The sequence below is a fragment of the Gorilla gorilla genome, chromosome 8 (genome assembly GCF_029281585.2).
Source record: "Gorilla gorilla gorilla isolate KB3781 chromosome 8, NHGRI_mGorGor1-v2.1_pri, whole genome shotgun sequence".
Taxonomy (NCBI): Eukaryota; Metazoa; Chordata; class Mammalia; order Primates; family Hominidae; genus Gorilla; species Gorilla gorilla.
Window position 1 is genome coordinate 145,546,771 of NC_073232.2, and position 16,108 is coordinate 145,562,878.

The 16,108-nt window shown below is 54.4% G+C and overlaps 1 protein-coding gene across 8 annotated transcripts in view; it reads left to right on the top strand.

Moving 5' to 3' along the window:
- Positions 1-16,108, top strand: part of KNDC1 (kinase non-catalytic C-lobe domain containing 1) — a 63,826-nt gene that overhangs the window by 8,556 nt on the left and 39,162 nt on the right. For 4 of the 8 annotated variants that reach the window (XM_055353969.2, XM_055353970.2, XM_055353971.2 and 1 more), the window contains exons 4-5: positions 13,795-13,941; positions 14,323-14,440. In XM_055353969.2, the coding sequence (XP_055209944.2) occupies positions 13,795-13,941; positions 14,323-14,440 (265 nt within the window). The other 4 variants (XM_055353975.2, XM_055353977.2, XM_055353976.2 and 1 more) reach the window with 4 other exon arrangements.

Below are 16,108 nucleotides of genomic sequence, written 5' to 3' on the forward strand. Positions count from 1 at the left end.
TTGGCTACGTTTGTCATCATTACCATTTTATAGCAGGTTTTCTGGAATGTGAATTTACTACACTTAACATGTTAAAAGTGACCAAAATGACCAGTGATGATCAGCAGGGAATCACAGCTCCCCTGAGGGAGTTAGCAGCCGGGCCACTCACAGCCTCTCCAGACACAAGGCCTCCAGGCACAGCTCCTGGGTATGGGCGTGGGCATGGGCCACCCTGGGGGCCTCACCGGCAGAGTCATAGAGGCTGCTGCTCCCAGAGCAGACTCCAGCGCAGCCCCTTGGGGACCCTTTACGTGGGAGGAGTCGGGCAACGGCAGCCCAGCGCCTCAAGGTCAGCACCTGTGTGGCCGGCTGGAGAGGGGCGGAGTCACCCTGGGGCCTTCAGGCTCGATCAGTCCATCAGGCTGGGCTCTGTCCGCGGGCAGGGAGTGGCCCATTGGTGGTTCCTACTGTCACGAAGCCCATGGGCAGAGAAAGTAAAGCAATCCTTAACAAACAAGTAACTAGGAGCTCAAAGATCTTCCCAATAAAAGCCCATCAGCTGTGTCATGACCTTAAAATTTGACCTTGAAAGAAGAGTTTGGGGGCTGGGCATGGTGGCTCACTCCTGTAATCCCAGCGCTCCGGGAGGCCGAGGCGGGCAGATCGCTTGAGCCCAGGAGTTCGAGACCAGCCTGGCCAACATGGCGAACCCCGTCTCTACTAAAAATACAAAAATTAGCCGGATGCAGTGGTGCACGCCTGTGGTCCCAGCTACTCGGGAGTCTGAGGCAGGAGGATCTCTTGAACCCAAGAGGTCGAGGTCGAGGCTGCAGTGAGCGGAGATGGCACCACTGCGCTCCAGCCTGGCTGACAGAGCAAGACCTTGTCTCAAAAACAAGGAAAGAAGAGTTTTGGGATGGCTCCCCGCGCCCTGCTCACTTTCACTCTGAAACAAGTGAGGCTGGAGCCCTTCACCCTGGGAGGTGGGCAGGGTGCCCCAGGAGGCCTCTGCTGCGAGGGTCCTACATTTTAGTGCACCCCAGTGTCCAGAACCCAACTCCCTGCAGCAGTGGCCTGGTGGCCGGGACGTGGCGTGTGGCCTGGTGGCTGGGATGTGGCTGTGGCCTGTGGCTGTGAACGCAGCACATGGCTTGGTGGCTGTGACACGGCACGTGGCCTGGTGGCTGTGACATGGCGCGTGGCCTGGTGGCTGTGATCCCTGGTGCACATGAGGGAGTTTTAGTTTTGTGCTTGCGTTCCTAGTCACGTCATAATCCAGCTCAGACCTGGACATGACCTCAGCCCAGCCCGTGCCCGGCCCCCCTACTCCGTGGTTCCCCCATGGGACTCTCATTCCTTCATTTTTATCCCGCATTGCATGTTCCTCAAAGTCCTATTGTTTCCTCAGCGCCATTTTTAACTTTCTGAAAAGACTTGAGGCCATCTGTGATCTTCCAGGACTTACTTTTATGTATTTCTTGTTAAACTTCATCTGCAGAGCACTGTGTGGCCATAATGTGGCACGTGCTGTGTGTTATCCTGTCGGGTGAAACGCTACATTTAAATCCCCGCTTGTGGGGGGACTGAGGGGTGCGCAGGTGTTTCCTGGTGTGTACACCAAGAACAGATCTTGGCGAGGTTTCTCTAGGGTGCATGCCCAGGGGGAAGTGTGGCTCGTGGGGCAGGTGGACGTACGTCTGTTCCTGGAACTCCCCCAACCGCAAGCCCGAGAACACGGTGTGAGGATCGCTGGCTCCCGCAGGACGTGGACATGGCAGGGGCCTGGGGTCTGGGGTCTGGCCTGGGGTCTGGCTCCTGCAGGACACAGGCATGGCAGGGGCCTGGGGTCTCACACACAGGACAGCGCCACGCGGCATCTCCTTCCTGCGTCAGGGGATGTGGGTGAGGAATGCCTCTCCGGTGAAGGTTTATAACCCTAAAAAGCATTGTCTGCTCCTAAGAGCGTTTGCTTATGTGCGTTCTGTCTCTTCATGTTTATGATGATATAAATTAAAACCAAGACATTTTAAGTTATCTATTAATTCACTTAAAAATCACAATACCCATTGCATGTTAACATACATAACATTTTTATGAAGAATATTTTTCTTTCCAAAATTAGTGAGAAGAGTGGCATTGGGTTGCATATTTGTAAATCTTTCACGTCTGGGTTGTGGAAAACGCCTGGATTTTCATGGCAGCTTCTGCATTCAGTCGGCTGTGATATCACATCACGTGGCCCCAGCCCCAACCCCAAGCCCAACCCCAGCCCTAACCCTAACTCCACTGTCCGCTCATGAGGGAATGAGATGACCAAGGCAAATGCCGTCTCGGCATCATTACAGGAAGAGTTTAACCTCTTGAGCCACACTCAGAGAAAAGCTGGCTGACGGTGTCCTCTGCTGAAAAGTAGTTGCTCGATTTTAATATAATCAAATGTTTTAATGCTTCTTCTACTGTTAGGGTCTAACCTTCACAAGAAACCTTTCCCGTTTCAAGGTTGAGCCGATAGTCACTGATATTTTCTACGAAGAGTTTTAAGTTTTGTTTCACATTTGATCCACCTGAAGTTAGTTTAACGTTGTAAAGTTTTGCTGTAGGTGTCTTAGATATAGTTTATTAGATTTTCCTCAGGAATGTGATGTTTTTTGATTCTATTCTAAAATTCATTGTCCTCTTTTTGTTTTGTTTTGGTTTTGAGGCAGGGTCTCACTCTGTCACCCAGGCTAGAGTGCATTGGAGCAATCACAGCTCACTGCAGCCTCCACCTCCTGGGCTCAAGTGATCCTCCCACCTCAGCCTCCCAAGTAGGTGGGGCTACAAGTGTGCACCACCATGTCCAGCTAATTTTTTAAAATTTTTTATAGAAATGGGGTCTCACTCTGTTGCCCAGGCTGGTCTTGAACTCCTGCCTTCAAGTGATCCTCTCTCCTTGGCCTCCCAAAGTGCTGAGGATAAAGGCATGAGCCACTGGCCCCGGCCAATTGTATTGTCCTCTTTTTAATTACATTTTTGTGTTTGTTTGTTGCTAGTCTACAGAAATGCAATGCACTTTTTTTTTCTTTCAAGACAGGGTGCAGCACAGTGGCATAGCTCACTGCAGCCCCAAATTTCTGAGTTCAAGCAATCCTCCTACCTCAGCTTCCTAAGTAGCTGGGACTGTAGGCACACACCACCACACCCAGCTAATGTTTTTATTTTTATTTCTGTAGAGGCAGGGTCTTGTTAGGTTGCCCAGGCTGGTCTTGAACTCCTGGGCTCAAGTGATTTTCTTACCTTGGCCTCCCAGAGTGCTGGGATTACAGGCATGAGCCACTGTGTCTGGCCACAATTCACTTTAGTATCTTTATTTTATATCCAGCCATCTTGCTAAAGTTTTTTTAATATTTCTAATAACTTACAGATTCTTTTAGTTTCCCTGTTTAACCGATCAATCACTGACAAAGAAACAAGTTTTGGTTCCTCCCATCCGATGGTCCTGCTACAGGTTTTCCTTCCTTCTCTTACTCGACGCAGCAAGGGACAGCAATGAGTCTTGGAACAGAAGCAGTGTGAGGCTGAGCACTGTCCCATCTCAGGGAGAAACTGACCACTCCCCGCATCCGCCATTCTAAAAAGAGCGCTTTTCACCTTCCTCACCCAGAATGGCGCCCGCCTCCACCGCGAGTCCCCCTTGATGCAGAGTTTGACCGTGAATGTGTGTGTCAATTTTACAAGATGTTTCTTCTGCATCCTTTGACATGATCCTTTAATTTTTTCTTAAGATTTTCATATTCACCTTTATTTTCTTATATTAAATCATCTTTTCTTATATAGAAAAACCTAAATTGGGCAAGTGTCTTGCCTTTCGTATACACTGTTTAATTGGATTTACTAACGCTTGCTTCAGATTGTTGCGCATATTGGAGTGGACTGGCGATTTCCCATTTTGTTGATGTTTTCACTGGCCTCAGGATTGTTCTAATCCTATATAGGCATCACCGCCTCCCTTTCTTTGTCCTGTTTATTTGAGAATGGGATGATCTGTTCCTTGAAAGTCTGGTAAAACTCACTTACAGGGCCACCTGTTTTCTTTAGGAAAGATTTTTAACTACTGCTCAGTTTTTAACAGCTACAGGACTGGCTGGGCACAGTGGCTCACCCCTATAATCCCAGCACAGGGAGATTTGGGGAGGCCGAGTCAGGAGGATCACTTGAAGACCAGAGTTAGAGACCAGCCTAGGCAACAAAGTGAGACCCTGTCTCTACACAACATTTTAAAAATTAGCCGGGCATGGTGGCATGTACCTGTAGCCCCAGCCACTCAGGAGGCTGAGGTGGGAGGACTGCATGAGTCCAGGAGTTCCAGGCTGCAGTGAGCCATGATTACACCACTGCACTCCAGCCTGAGCAGCAGAGTGAGACCCCACCTCTTAAAAAAATAGTTATAGGACTGATCTCTGGTGTTTCTTACTGAGTCAGCTGTGGGTCTACTTTTTATGTTTGTGAAATCTCTGGCCTTCAGCTGCAGATGCTCTCCTCTTCAGCCACTGCATTAGCTGCAGGTCACCCCGATTCTCTGATTGGACAGTTAATTTGTGCTTTCTCTTCCCAGTCTCACTAGGGGTTTAGTTCATTCATTTTTCCGAAGAGCCTCCTCTGTGTCCCATCTGCTCTCCTGGCCTGTCTGTGTTTTCTTTTCCATTGATTCTTGTTTCTCATTCTCTCTTTTCCTCCTTGTTCTGAGTTTAGGATCCATCCCTTTTCTGACTTGAGCTGGACACTTAGGTCATTGGCTTTCAGCTTTTCTTCCTTTCCAATATCAGTAAGAGTACTTAAGGCTATGAATGTTCCTCAACACGCAGGTTTTGTTGCATCCTATGAGTTTGCCGCATAACGTTTGCATGATCATTTCCTTCTAATTTTTTTTTATTTCCACTGGGATTTCTTCTTTAGCCCCTGAGTTATTTTAACAATGTGAACAGATTGGTTTTTTCTTACTTTTTATTGAGATATACATGCAGAAAAATGCGTATATCACAAACATACAACTTGAAGGATTTTCACACTGAACATCTGTGTAAGCAGCACCCAGATGGATGGCAGCAGCTCCTGCCTGTTCCCTGGGTCACTGTCTGGACAGCGCAGAGCAGAGGTTGCGGTTTTCCTGTTTTTGTGCCTCCTGTGGGTGGGTGGGCTCATGCAGCACTTGCCTTTGGTGGCTAGTCCTCCACCCAGCGTCACGGGTGTGAGATTTATTCCATGTGGCCATGGAAAGCATTTATTCCCAGCAGTCGTCTCTAAACTTCCAAACAACTAGGGCTTTTATGTGTCATTTTCATTCTCTTCTTAACTTCTCCAGCCTCCACCCCATGAGGCTCCCCTCTCCACCCCGCTGCCCTGAGCACCCATGGGCTCCAGTGGCCCGGCCTGGAAGACTCCGACCCCTCCCCCATCGCTGGCCCGTTTCCTTGGCATTCATCCACGACATGCAAGCTTAGCAAGTGTCTGGGCTCACAGACAGCAGGGTGAGTGGGGTCCTGCCTCTTGCTGGTTCTGGTCTACACAAGTGACAGACTTGATGTGAGACCCACAGGCTGGGGATCCAATAATGCTGGGACATGAGAATGGGGCCCCAAGGCTCTTGTTTGCATCAGAGGCCTCCAGAGGCCACTGTGAGAAGGTGGAGTTTAAACTGGGACCTGAGGTTGAGTAGGGTTCACTAAATGAAGATGGGGAACTTGCAACACAGAAGGAAGGGCGGTGAAGATGGGGAACTTGCAACACGGAAGGAAGGGTGGTGAGTGGGAAGGTTGCTGAGACCACCGGGTGTGTAGCAGGCAGTGTCAACCAATAACTAACCAGAAGGTTATTTGCTGAGTTATTTTCTAAATAAATGGATTGATGGTTGGAGCATAGATGATTGATGATGGATGAATGGAGGGATGGATGAGTGGATGGCCAGGTGGATGGATAGGTGGATAGGTGGGTGGATGGGCAGGTGGATGGGTGAATGGACAGGTGATGGTGGATATGTGGATGGATGGGTGGGTAGATAGGTGGATGGACAGATAGATGGTTAATATGTGGATGGATGGGTGGATGGATGATGGGTGGATGAACAAGTAGATGGTGGATATGTGGATGGATGAATAGGTGGATGGGTGGATGGTGGATATGTGGATGGATGAATAGGTGGATGGGTGGATGGTGGATATGTGGATGGATGGGTGGATGAACAGATGGATGGTTAGGTGGATGCATGGGTGGATGGATAGATGGATGGTGGATATGTGGATGGATAGGTGGATGTGTGGACGGTGGGTGGATGGGATTATGAACAGGTAGGTGGTGGATATGTGAATGGATGGGTGGGTGGAAAGATGGGTGGAAAGGTAGATACGTGGATGGATGGGTAAATGGATGGGTGGGTGGATGGGTGGATGGATAGATGGATGGTGGATATGTGGATGGATGGGTAGGTGGATAGGTGGACAGATGGATGGTTAATATGTGGATGGATAGGTGGATGGGTGGATGGATGGTGGGTGTATGGGTGGATGAAAAGGTAGATGGTGGATATGTGGATGGATGGGTGGGTGGATAGATGGGTGGACAGGTGGATGGTGGATATGTGGATGGATGGGTGGGTGGGTGGATGTATGTGTGGAGGATGGATGGGTGGATGGATGGGTGGGTGGATGGGTTCCAGGTGCCTGGATGGAAACAAAGGGGAATGGAGGGAAGGAATGAATACCCTGGCTTTCCATGTGGTATGGAGATAAGTTCTGTTCTCAAGGCTGTGGGAATCACTGTTGAGAGCATGATCCCAGGGGGGTTGTTGCTGGTCTCCTGCCCTCTGTGTGTGCATAAAGCAGTGCCTGGTAGGCATATGTGCAGTGGGCCCTGGCCATCTGGATGCTCGGCCGGGTTTTCAAACCTCTGGTCCATACTTTTGCCTGCACATCTTTGCCCAGGTTGCTCCTTTGACCTGGAGTGTCCTCTCTTGTCTTCTCACAGCTTCACTCACATCTCCATGGAATCCTCCCTCACCCATAGCCCACAGAGGCTGGCCCCACTCCAGCTCCTTGAAACTTGCTGTAGTTTTGCTAATGTGCTCTGGGTCCTCAGGTATTAGATCCCCTGGAGACCGGGGCTGTGCTTGGTGCTGCTCAGCACCCCTGCGTCTAGGCTGAGGGAGGTGCCGTCTGGGGTTATTCTGCTCAAGCCATTGGCCACAGCCGAGAATGCTGCTGCCCACTCTGCAGGAACACTGTCCACAGTCAAGCTGAGCACAGCTCGGAAATGTGCAGATGTGCCCGAGCTGGCCTGGTCAGGCCATGGCAGGGCCAGAATTCAGATGCAGCCTCTGCCATCTGAGTCTACATTCCCTGCTGCCCTGCATGGCAGCTGACCCAGCCCACAGCAGATCACCCAACTGTGCACCAACCGCTGCTCACCCTCTTCTGCTGGGGACCCTTGCAGCTGCTGCCTGGCAGAGAATGTATCCATGTCCATGTCCAATTGTGTGTCTGTGTCTCTGTGCACATGTATACAGTATAGTGTGTGTCATGTGCACGTGTATGTAGTATAGTGTGTGCGTGCATGGTGTGTGCATATGCATGCAATATGATATAGTGTGTGTTTTGGGTGCACATGTATGTGGTATGGCATATGTCTGTGTGCATCTATGTAGTGTGTGCATGTATGTAGTGTGGTGTGTCGTGCCCATGTGTACATGCATGGCATGCTATGTCTGTGGGTTGTGCACACATGTATGCAGTATGGTGTGTGGTGTGTTTCAAGCACACGTGTATGATGGTGTGCATGAATGTAATGTATGCATCTTGTACATGCATGCCATGTGTGCATGCATGTAGTATGGTGTGTGTCATGGTCACATGTGTGTAATGTGTGTGCACGCACATAGTTTGATGTGTCAGCATGTGTGTTGCATGATGTGTACATGCATGTGGTGTGTATATCATGGGCACATGTGTGTAATGTGTGTGTCCATGCATGTGGTATGGTGTGTTGTGGCCACATGAGTGTTGCGTGGTGTGCATACATGTGTGCGGTATGGTGTGTGTAGCATGCCTGTGTATGAACTATGGTGTGTGCATGTTTGTGGTGTAATGTGTGTGTGCATGCATGTTGTGTTATGTGTCATGGGCACATGTGTGTAGCATGGTGTGTGTGTAGTGTACATGTGTGTGCAGTGGAGTGTGTGTGTGCATGTGTGTGCAGTGTGCTGTGTGTGCATGCATGTAGTGTGTTATGTGTCATGGGCACATGTGTAGCATGGTGTGCGTGTAGCATGCATGTGTGTGCAGTGGTGTGCATGTATGTGGTGTGTGCATGCATGTGGCATGTGTCATGGGCACACGTGTGTAGCATGGTGTATGTAGCGTGCATGTGTGTGCAGTGTGGTGTGTGTGCATGTGTGCAGTGTGTAGCATGCATGTGTGGTGTGTGTATGCATGTAGTCTGTTGTGTGTCATGGGCACACGAGTGTATTGTGTGTGTAGCATGCATGTGTGTGCAGTGTGGTGTGTGCATGTATGTGGTGTGTGCATGCATGTAGCGTGTTGCGTGTCACAGGCACACGTGTGTAGCATGGTGCGTGTCTGCAGCACTGGATTGATCCTCAGTCTTTGGGTGAGGACAAGGCTTTCAGTGGATAGTGCTTTTTATTTTTTAATGTTCACGACGAAACATTTTAAACATACAGAAAAGAGAGTAAGAACAGCATATGTGAAGCTACATTAGCGAAACTACAGCAAGTTTCAAGGAATAGACTTTCCACCCAGCCTCGGATTTACCCGAAAAGATCAGGCCCCTCTTAACACGTAACCACAGAGCCTCGGCCACGCTCGGAAACGTTCAAGCCACTCCCAGCCTGGCTGGGTATGGACTGAGGGTTCCGGTCCCCCCTCTGCTGCCCGAATCTTGCTCTTCCAGCCATTTCCCCATGGGATCTGAGTGAGATCCACACACCTGGCTGCCTCTGTGCCTCCTGAGTCTCTCATGACCCCACACCCCCGACTCTCTTTCTTCCTTGTGGTTTTTGTTGAAAGCCTGGTGGTTTGTCCCTAAGGCCAGGTTCAGGACAGTCAGGGGTGCCGTAGGACTCAGGTTCCTACCAGGGCCCGCCGGGGACCTGTGGTGTCTGCTCCCTGACAGCCGTCAGCAGCCACCATGAATCCTGGGAGCCGCCACAGTAGTCCTCACCTTGGTTCGTGAGCAGGGCTCCCGCTGTCAGGAGAGCCGCCCTCATCGACGCTGGGCAGCTGCAGCAGACATTCCCTGTGGACAGAGAGGTGGGAGGCTCGACTCCTTCTCTTCATCCACCTGTTTTCAAAGCAGTGAGTGTATCCAGCGTCCTCCAACGCGGACCAGTGAGCTTGGTTTTATGATCTTATGAATTTAAGATTCGCACGTCTTTGATGGGATTTGGTCCGTTCTGCTGATTCCACCTGAAGCTCAGAAGGCACCCCGGTCCTTGGGACGCAGCTCTGCTGGGCTCTGACCCACTTCCTGGTGTGGCAGGACGCTCCAGCCCCTTCTGTGGGGTTCCTGCCCCAAATCTGATCAACCATTTGTCTGCCGAGCCCTAGCCAGTGAGGCCCTGTCTGGGCCCAGGCGGCCCTGGGAGCCCCCAGGTGCATGTTCACAGTGTCCTCCTGAGGCCCAGGCTGCGGTGGACTGGGAGCCCCCAGGTGTGTGTTCACAGTGTCCTCCTGAGGCCCGCCCAGGCTGTGGTGGACCCACCACGCTGAGTGCTGCAGCCAGCAATTCTTCTTTGAACCAGTCACCTCAAGTCCACTGGAATTGCTTCCCAGGGCCACGAAGAGCCTCCCAGGGCTGACCTGGACCCTGATCCAGGAATCTCCAGCAGAGCAGAGGAGGGGCTTCCTGAAGTGAGACTCGGGAGAGTGTAACCCGCTTCCTACCCCCTAGGGAGGCGGCCTTTTCAGTTTGGAGAAAAGCTTTAACCAGTGTTGAACTGAAACCCATTTGGCTTGATCGCGTTTGCTCAGGAATCGCATCTCGTGGGGAAGTTTTCACGTCCACTTCATGTGGGTGGCCAGGCCCTGTCCCCACTCGAGGCGAGAGCCACCGGGATGCCCATCGCGATCGCAGGCGCAGTGGGAGCTGCAGGCTTTGGACCACACAGAGGTCCGGAGCAGGAAGCTGCAACGTCCACCTCCTCGACCCGGCTCCCCGTCGCCCTGTCGCCCTGTGGCCTAAGCTGTGATCACTTCATGCCTGATCGGCCTCCCTCCAGCCTGTTCCCTCCGCTGACGGCCAAGCCCAGCCAGGCAGGGCCACTCCCTGCTCCCAGGACAGCGTCCCAGGTTTTCTGGCCCACAGGCCTGAAGAGTGGGCCCCACCCTCCCTTCCTCTGCCCGACGCCTGCCCGCGGTCCAGCCTCATCCTGCTGCCCTGGGGCCCCCGAGGTCCTTGTTTCCTGAGAGGAGCCTTCCCTGGCAACATGACCCCCAGGGAACTCACTCAAACGGCTGCTCTTAGCCGGCGGCTCAAATACTGCAGTTTCTGATTCCAGCACAGTTTCTCACAGAAATCTGTTTCTCCGTGTATCGCTGTCTCCTGACCCCCGCGGACGGCACACAGTTGTGTTTCCCTCCTTCAGGGCGCACCATCCTTCAGGTCAGAAGCTTCCAGAAGGCAGAAATGCTGAGCTCCCTGCATCAGTGCAAGGCAGGCCCCGTATGGCTCTGCACCTCGAGGGCCGACTGCGTCCTCTGGGCTCCAAGGGGCCCCTCGCCCGCGGCCATGCAGAGACCTGGAGATGTGAGGCTCCGCGGCTGCAAGGATAGCGTCTCAGGGGCAGGAGGAGCCCTTCCTTACGGTGCCAGCCGGAGGGTGCCCTCCAAGTTCACACCCCAGAGAGTGAGGCTTCAAACAGATTAGGTCTGGATATTTTAAAATTATAAAAATATTAGCAGAAACAAAGGAAAGCTGTCCCTGTCGCCTCGGGGTGGAGAACTTCCCCCTACAAAGCTGCTGAAGATAAACAGGTCAGATTCCACACACTGGAGCTTAGAGCTCTCGGATGTGAGAAGACACACACACAATGTTAGAAGCTGGCAACAGACACAGCAAGCGTGTGTGCGGCGCCCAGGCTGAGGCGAGCCCTGATGCGCAGGGGCACTCAGCAGTCCTACCTCAGCGGAGAAAGCATAGTCCTTGCATGGGGATTTAGAGGAAAAAATTAAAACTGCGAGTAGATACGAACAGATGCTTGGTCTCATTCATAATTACAAAAATGCAAATTAACTCGACGAGTGAGTTTACTCTAACAGATTGGCAAAGCCGCGGAGACTGGCCGCGGCTGGTGAGTAAACCGGACGGTCATTTATCAGGAGGGTTTGTTGCAGCTGTCAGAATTGTAAGTGGAGGTGACCTGGGACCCAGCATCCCCCTTCTTGGAATTGAGGCTTTGCACACCTGACATGGCTGCACAGATGCCACAAGGGGCACCCACTGACGTCACACGCAGCACCCACAGACGCCACACGGGGCACCCACTGATGCCACACAGGGCACCCACAGACGCCACACGGGGCACCCACTGACGCCACACGGGGCACCCACAGACGCCACACGGGGCACCCACTGACGCCACACGGGGCACCCACAGACGCCACACGGGGCACCCACAGACGCCACATGGGGCACCCACTGACGCCACACGGGGCACCCACAGATGCCACACGGGGCACCCAGGGAAGCATCGGTCACGACAGCAGAACATGGGAAGCACCCACAGCAGCATCAGAGCGGAGGGGACGGACCCTGTGTGCCCAAACATGCATGTCACAGGTCCCCCAGGGAGGCGGACCCTGGCCCAGGCACGAGAGGCTGGCAGGTCCCCCCCAGATGGCACAGGAGACCCCAGGAGTTGGCAGCAGAGCAGCTATCGGGGCTCCTGGCCCAAGGTGCAAAGTCAGAGACAGTGGCTGGGGCCGGTGCCAGGCGAGCCGTGAGAGGACAGGGAGGTGCCAGGTTCCCTACCAGAGGCGCGTGCACAGCAGGGAGTCTGTGGGGATGGCCAGCGGCCGGGGGCCTGGCTGGTGTGCCAGGTGGGCTGCCCCAGGGCACCAGGCAGGGTGCAGGAGGGAGAGGGTAGAGGAGAAGCAGAAACCAGCCTGTGGGGGAGGCAGGGCCAGGCATGGGACAGAGAAGGTCAGCCGGGGTTCCTGACCGGGAAGGAGATTCACGCCATGAAAAAGCCAGGATGCAGGCAGAGTGCAGCTGGGGAGAGAGAAGAGATGCGTGTCCGGCTGTCTGTGTTTGCTGGGTGTGCACGTATGTGTCTGCATGTGTGCCCGTGTCCAGACCAGGAAGCCCCAGGACCGTCCACACACACACACACACACACACACACACACACACACACCAGACTGTGGAAGTGGAACCACCTGCGAGGCACAGTTTATGCCCCAGAGAAGAAAGTGTGGGGTGCTGGGTGCGCCTGGTTTCTTCTCTGTGACACTTTCTGTCTTGTTCAAATAAGACATCTCAGGAGAAAAAGGAGATTGAGGCAGAATTGGATGAGCTTGGTGATAGTGGTTGGAGCCAGGCTCAGGTGGAGTCAGGGGCCCTGGGATCTGGCTGGGTCCCTGCAGCCTGACCCTGAGACAGACCCTGACGGGGGGGGGAGTCGGCCAGGATGACCAGCTAGCCTGGGGCCGCGGGATGCAGGGCTTTCTGTGAAGACTGGATGCTCCGCTGGTCACCCTGGACCTCACGACGGACTGGGGAGGTGGGTCTCAGGGTTCTGTGACGATATCTTGAGACCACCCAGGGAGAGGCCTGGGGCCAGGGCAGCCCAGGACACGGGTGTGCATCCACTCAGCCAGCCCAGGACGCAGGGGCGCGTCCACTCAGCCAGCCCAGGACACGGGTGTGCGTCCACTCAGCCAGCCCAGGACGCAGGGGCGCGTCCACTCAGCCAGCCCAGGACGCGGGTGCGCGTCCACTCAGCCAGCCCAGGACGCAGGTGCGCGTCCACTCAGCCAGCCCAGGACACGGGTGTGCGTCCACTCAGCCAGCCCAGGACGCAGGGGCGTGTCCACTCAGCCAGTCTGGACTAGAGTGGACACTTGGGAGCACAGGTGCGGGGGCAGAGCAGGCCCTGGGTCAGTTCCCGGCTCCACACGTGAGCTGTGTGACCTGCGACGTGGCCCCAGGCAGGTTCCTGAGCCACTCTGGGTTCTGCTTCCTCTTGTGGGAAAGGTGAAGCCCCACAGGCAGCCATCCTGGGAAGAAGTGTCCGGGCCTGCAGTGCGGCCGTGTCCAGGGTGGACCTCGTGCAGAGCCCACCTTCTCAGGCAAGGGAGGAAAACCCAGACTTTCAAACAAAAAGAAAAACCCATCTTTCCTTCTACTGAAATCCAGTTTTTGAAGTTTTGAAGTTTTCGACCTAAACACTGAAAGGCCAGAGGAGTCTGTGTCCCTCCAGAAAGCGCAGAGGGGCGGGGCCGTGGCCAGCACAGATCTAGGCCCAACTGCGCGGGCGGCGAGGGTGCGGGCAGCGTGGGCGCAGGCGGTGTGGGCGTGGGTGGCATGGGTGCGAGCGGCATGGGCGGCATGGGTACAAGTGATGAGGGCATGGGCACGGGCAGCGTGGACATGGGTGGCGGCAGGGGCGGCAAGGGTGTGGGCGGCGTGGGCACGGGTGCTGCTTCCCCTCAGGGGAATCTCACGATCCCTGAAACTCGAGCTCCTGGCCCAGAGAAGTGCTGGCCGCGGTCGGGGTGGCGCACACGCACAGACTCTGGAGCTGACGGCCTGTCATGCCCACAGGCGCACATCTACTCTCTGGGGGCCACGCTGAAGGCGGCCCTCGAGTACGTGGCAGAGCCCACACTGGAACCCAGGCTGAGCCAAGACCTCGAGGCGCTGCTGAGCCGGATGCAGGCGGAGGACCCCGGGGACCGGCCGGACCTTGAGGTAAGCGAGGCTGCCCTGGGCCACCCCAGGCTGTGACCCTGACCCCACAGGCCTGGACACCGTGTGCTCACAACACCCACGCCCAGCAGCCTCACCTGGGTTCCGCGACCACAGTCTCATGGCATGGCATTTCGCTTAAAGGAGGACTTGGTTTTTTATTGTCCATTTTTGTTATGAAAGGTCTTGCTTGTGACAAGCCTCCTGGTTCTCTGCAACCCAGATGTGCTGCCTTTTCATACTAGAAAATGGGCAAGGCAGGCGCAGGCAGGCTCTGGGGACTGTCCCCAGGTCACCTTCAAAGGATCCGGCCGTGTCGGGTGGGCGGCTGCGGGAGATGGCCCCTCCTCCGAGCCTCCCTGTTTGAGGTGTTCACGTCCCCAGAGCATCATCGCGCTGTGTGAAGAGAAGCTGCAGCTCACATCCTCCTGTCGCGTGTGCCGGAGCCTCTCTGCTGTGGGGAGGAGGGTCCTCTCCATCGAGTCCTTCGGAGCGCTGCAGGGTGAGTTCTTGAACCCACGCGCGTGCATCCTCCTGCATGCACATATACCTGTGTGCCATGTATGCACCCGTGCACATGCTGCAAACACACCCATGCACACACACACTGCACACACACCCATGCACACACGCCGCACACACCCATGCACACACACACTGCACACACACCTATGCACACGCACACACATGCTGCACACACACCCATGCACACACACTGCACACACATGCTACACACACCCATGCACACACACGCTGCACACACACCCATGCTGCACACACACCCATGCACACACTGCACACACCCATGCACACACACCTATGCACACGTGCTGCACACACACACTGCAACACACCCATGCACACACAATGCTGCACACACCCATGCACACACACTGCACACCCATACTGCACACACACCCATGCACACACGCTGCACACACACCTATGCACACGCGCACACATGCTGCACACACCCATGCACACACTGCACACACACGCTACACACACCCATGCACACACGCTGCACACACACCCATGCACACACACCTATGCACACGTGCTGCACACACACTGCAACACACCCATGCACACACATGCACACACATGCACACACGCACACACCCACTCACACATTCACAGAGATCACACAAACTCACATATTCACACACAGTCACACACGAGTGTTCAAATAGATCACATGTGCCTCATACACACATATTCACTCTTGCTCACAGTCACACACATGCAAATTCAGGCATGCCTGTTCACATTGCACACGCCCACACCAGAATGCACACATTACACGCCTGCTCTCATGCCTACTACGTCCACTGCCTCACACGTGGTCAGACATGCAAACATGCTGGTCCTATGCACACACCCATTTCCACACTCTCATGCGCATCATGTTGCCTGTGCCAGCCTTGCAGGCACCCACGCAGGCAGAGGTGACTCAGGCTCAGCTTCAGAAGTCCATGGCATTGGTGCCGGTGTGGCATTGGTGCCAGTGTGGCATTGGTGCCGGGCATCTGGGTGTTAGTCTCATGGGCATTTCAATAAACGGATGGGTTGATGTTTCACAACTGAATTTCACCTGCCCCCACCAGGGGTGCCAGGTGGGTGTGTTATAGAGCTGCAGCCGCAGCATCTGGGGCGTTCATGGCTCACGCATATTCTGGTGTCTCTCAGGCCGCCTTTGAACAGAGGCCGTGTCTGCATTGGCATCGCTGCCTGCAGCACGGAGCCCTGTGGGGCCTCAGGACGGTAGCCGGGGCACGGCCACGAGGAGCCTCACGGTGGCCGGCAGGGCCCTCCCTGCTGAGTGAGCACGTTTGCAGCTCAGGGTTTGTGCTGCTGCGGGAGGGGTGCAGTGTGGATTAGGCAGTCTGTGCAGTGTGGAGTAGGCAGTGTGGATTAGGCAGTGTGCGCAGTGTGGATTAGCCAGTCTGTGCAGTGTGGATTAGGCAGTGTGGAATAGGCAGTGTGTACAGTGTGGAATAGGCAGTGTGTGCAGTGTGGAGTAGGCAGTGTGTGCAGTGTGGAGTAGGCAGTGTGTGCAGTGTGGAGTAGGCAGTCTGTGCAGTGTGGATTAGGCAGTGTGGAATAGGCAGTGTGTGCAGTGTGGAGTAGGCAGTGTGTGCAGTGTGGAATAGGCAGTGTGTGCAGTGTG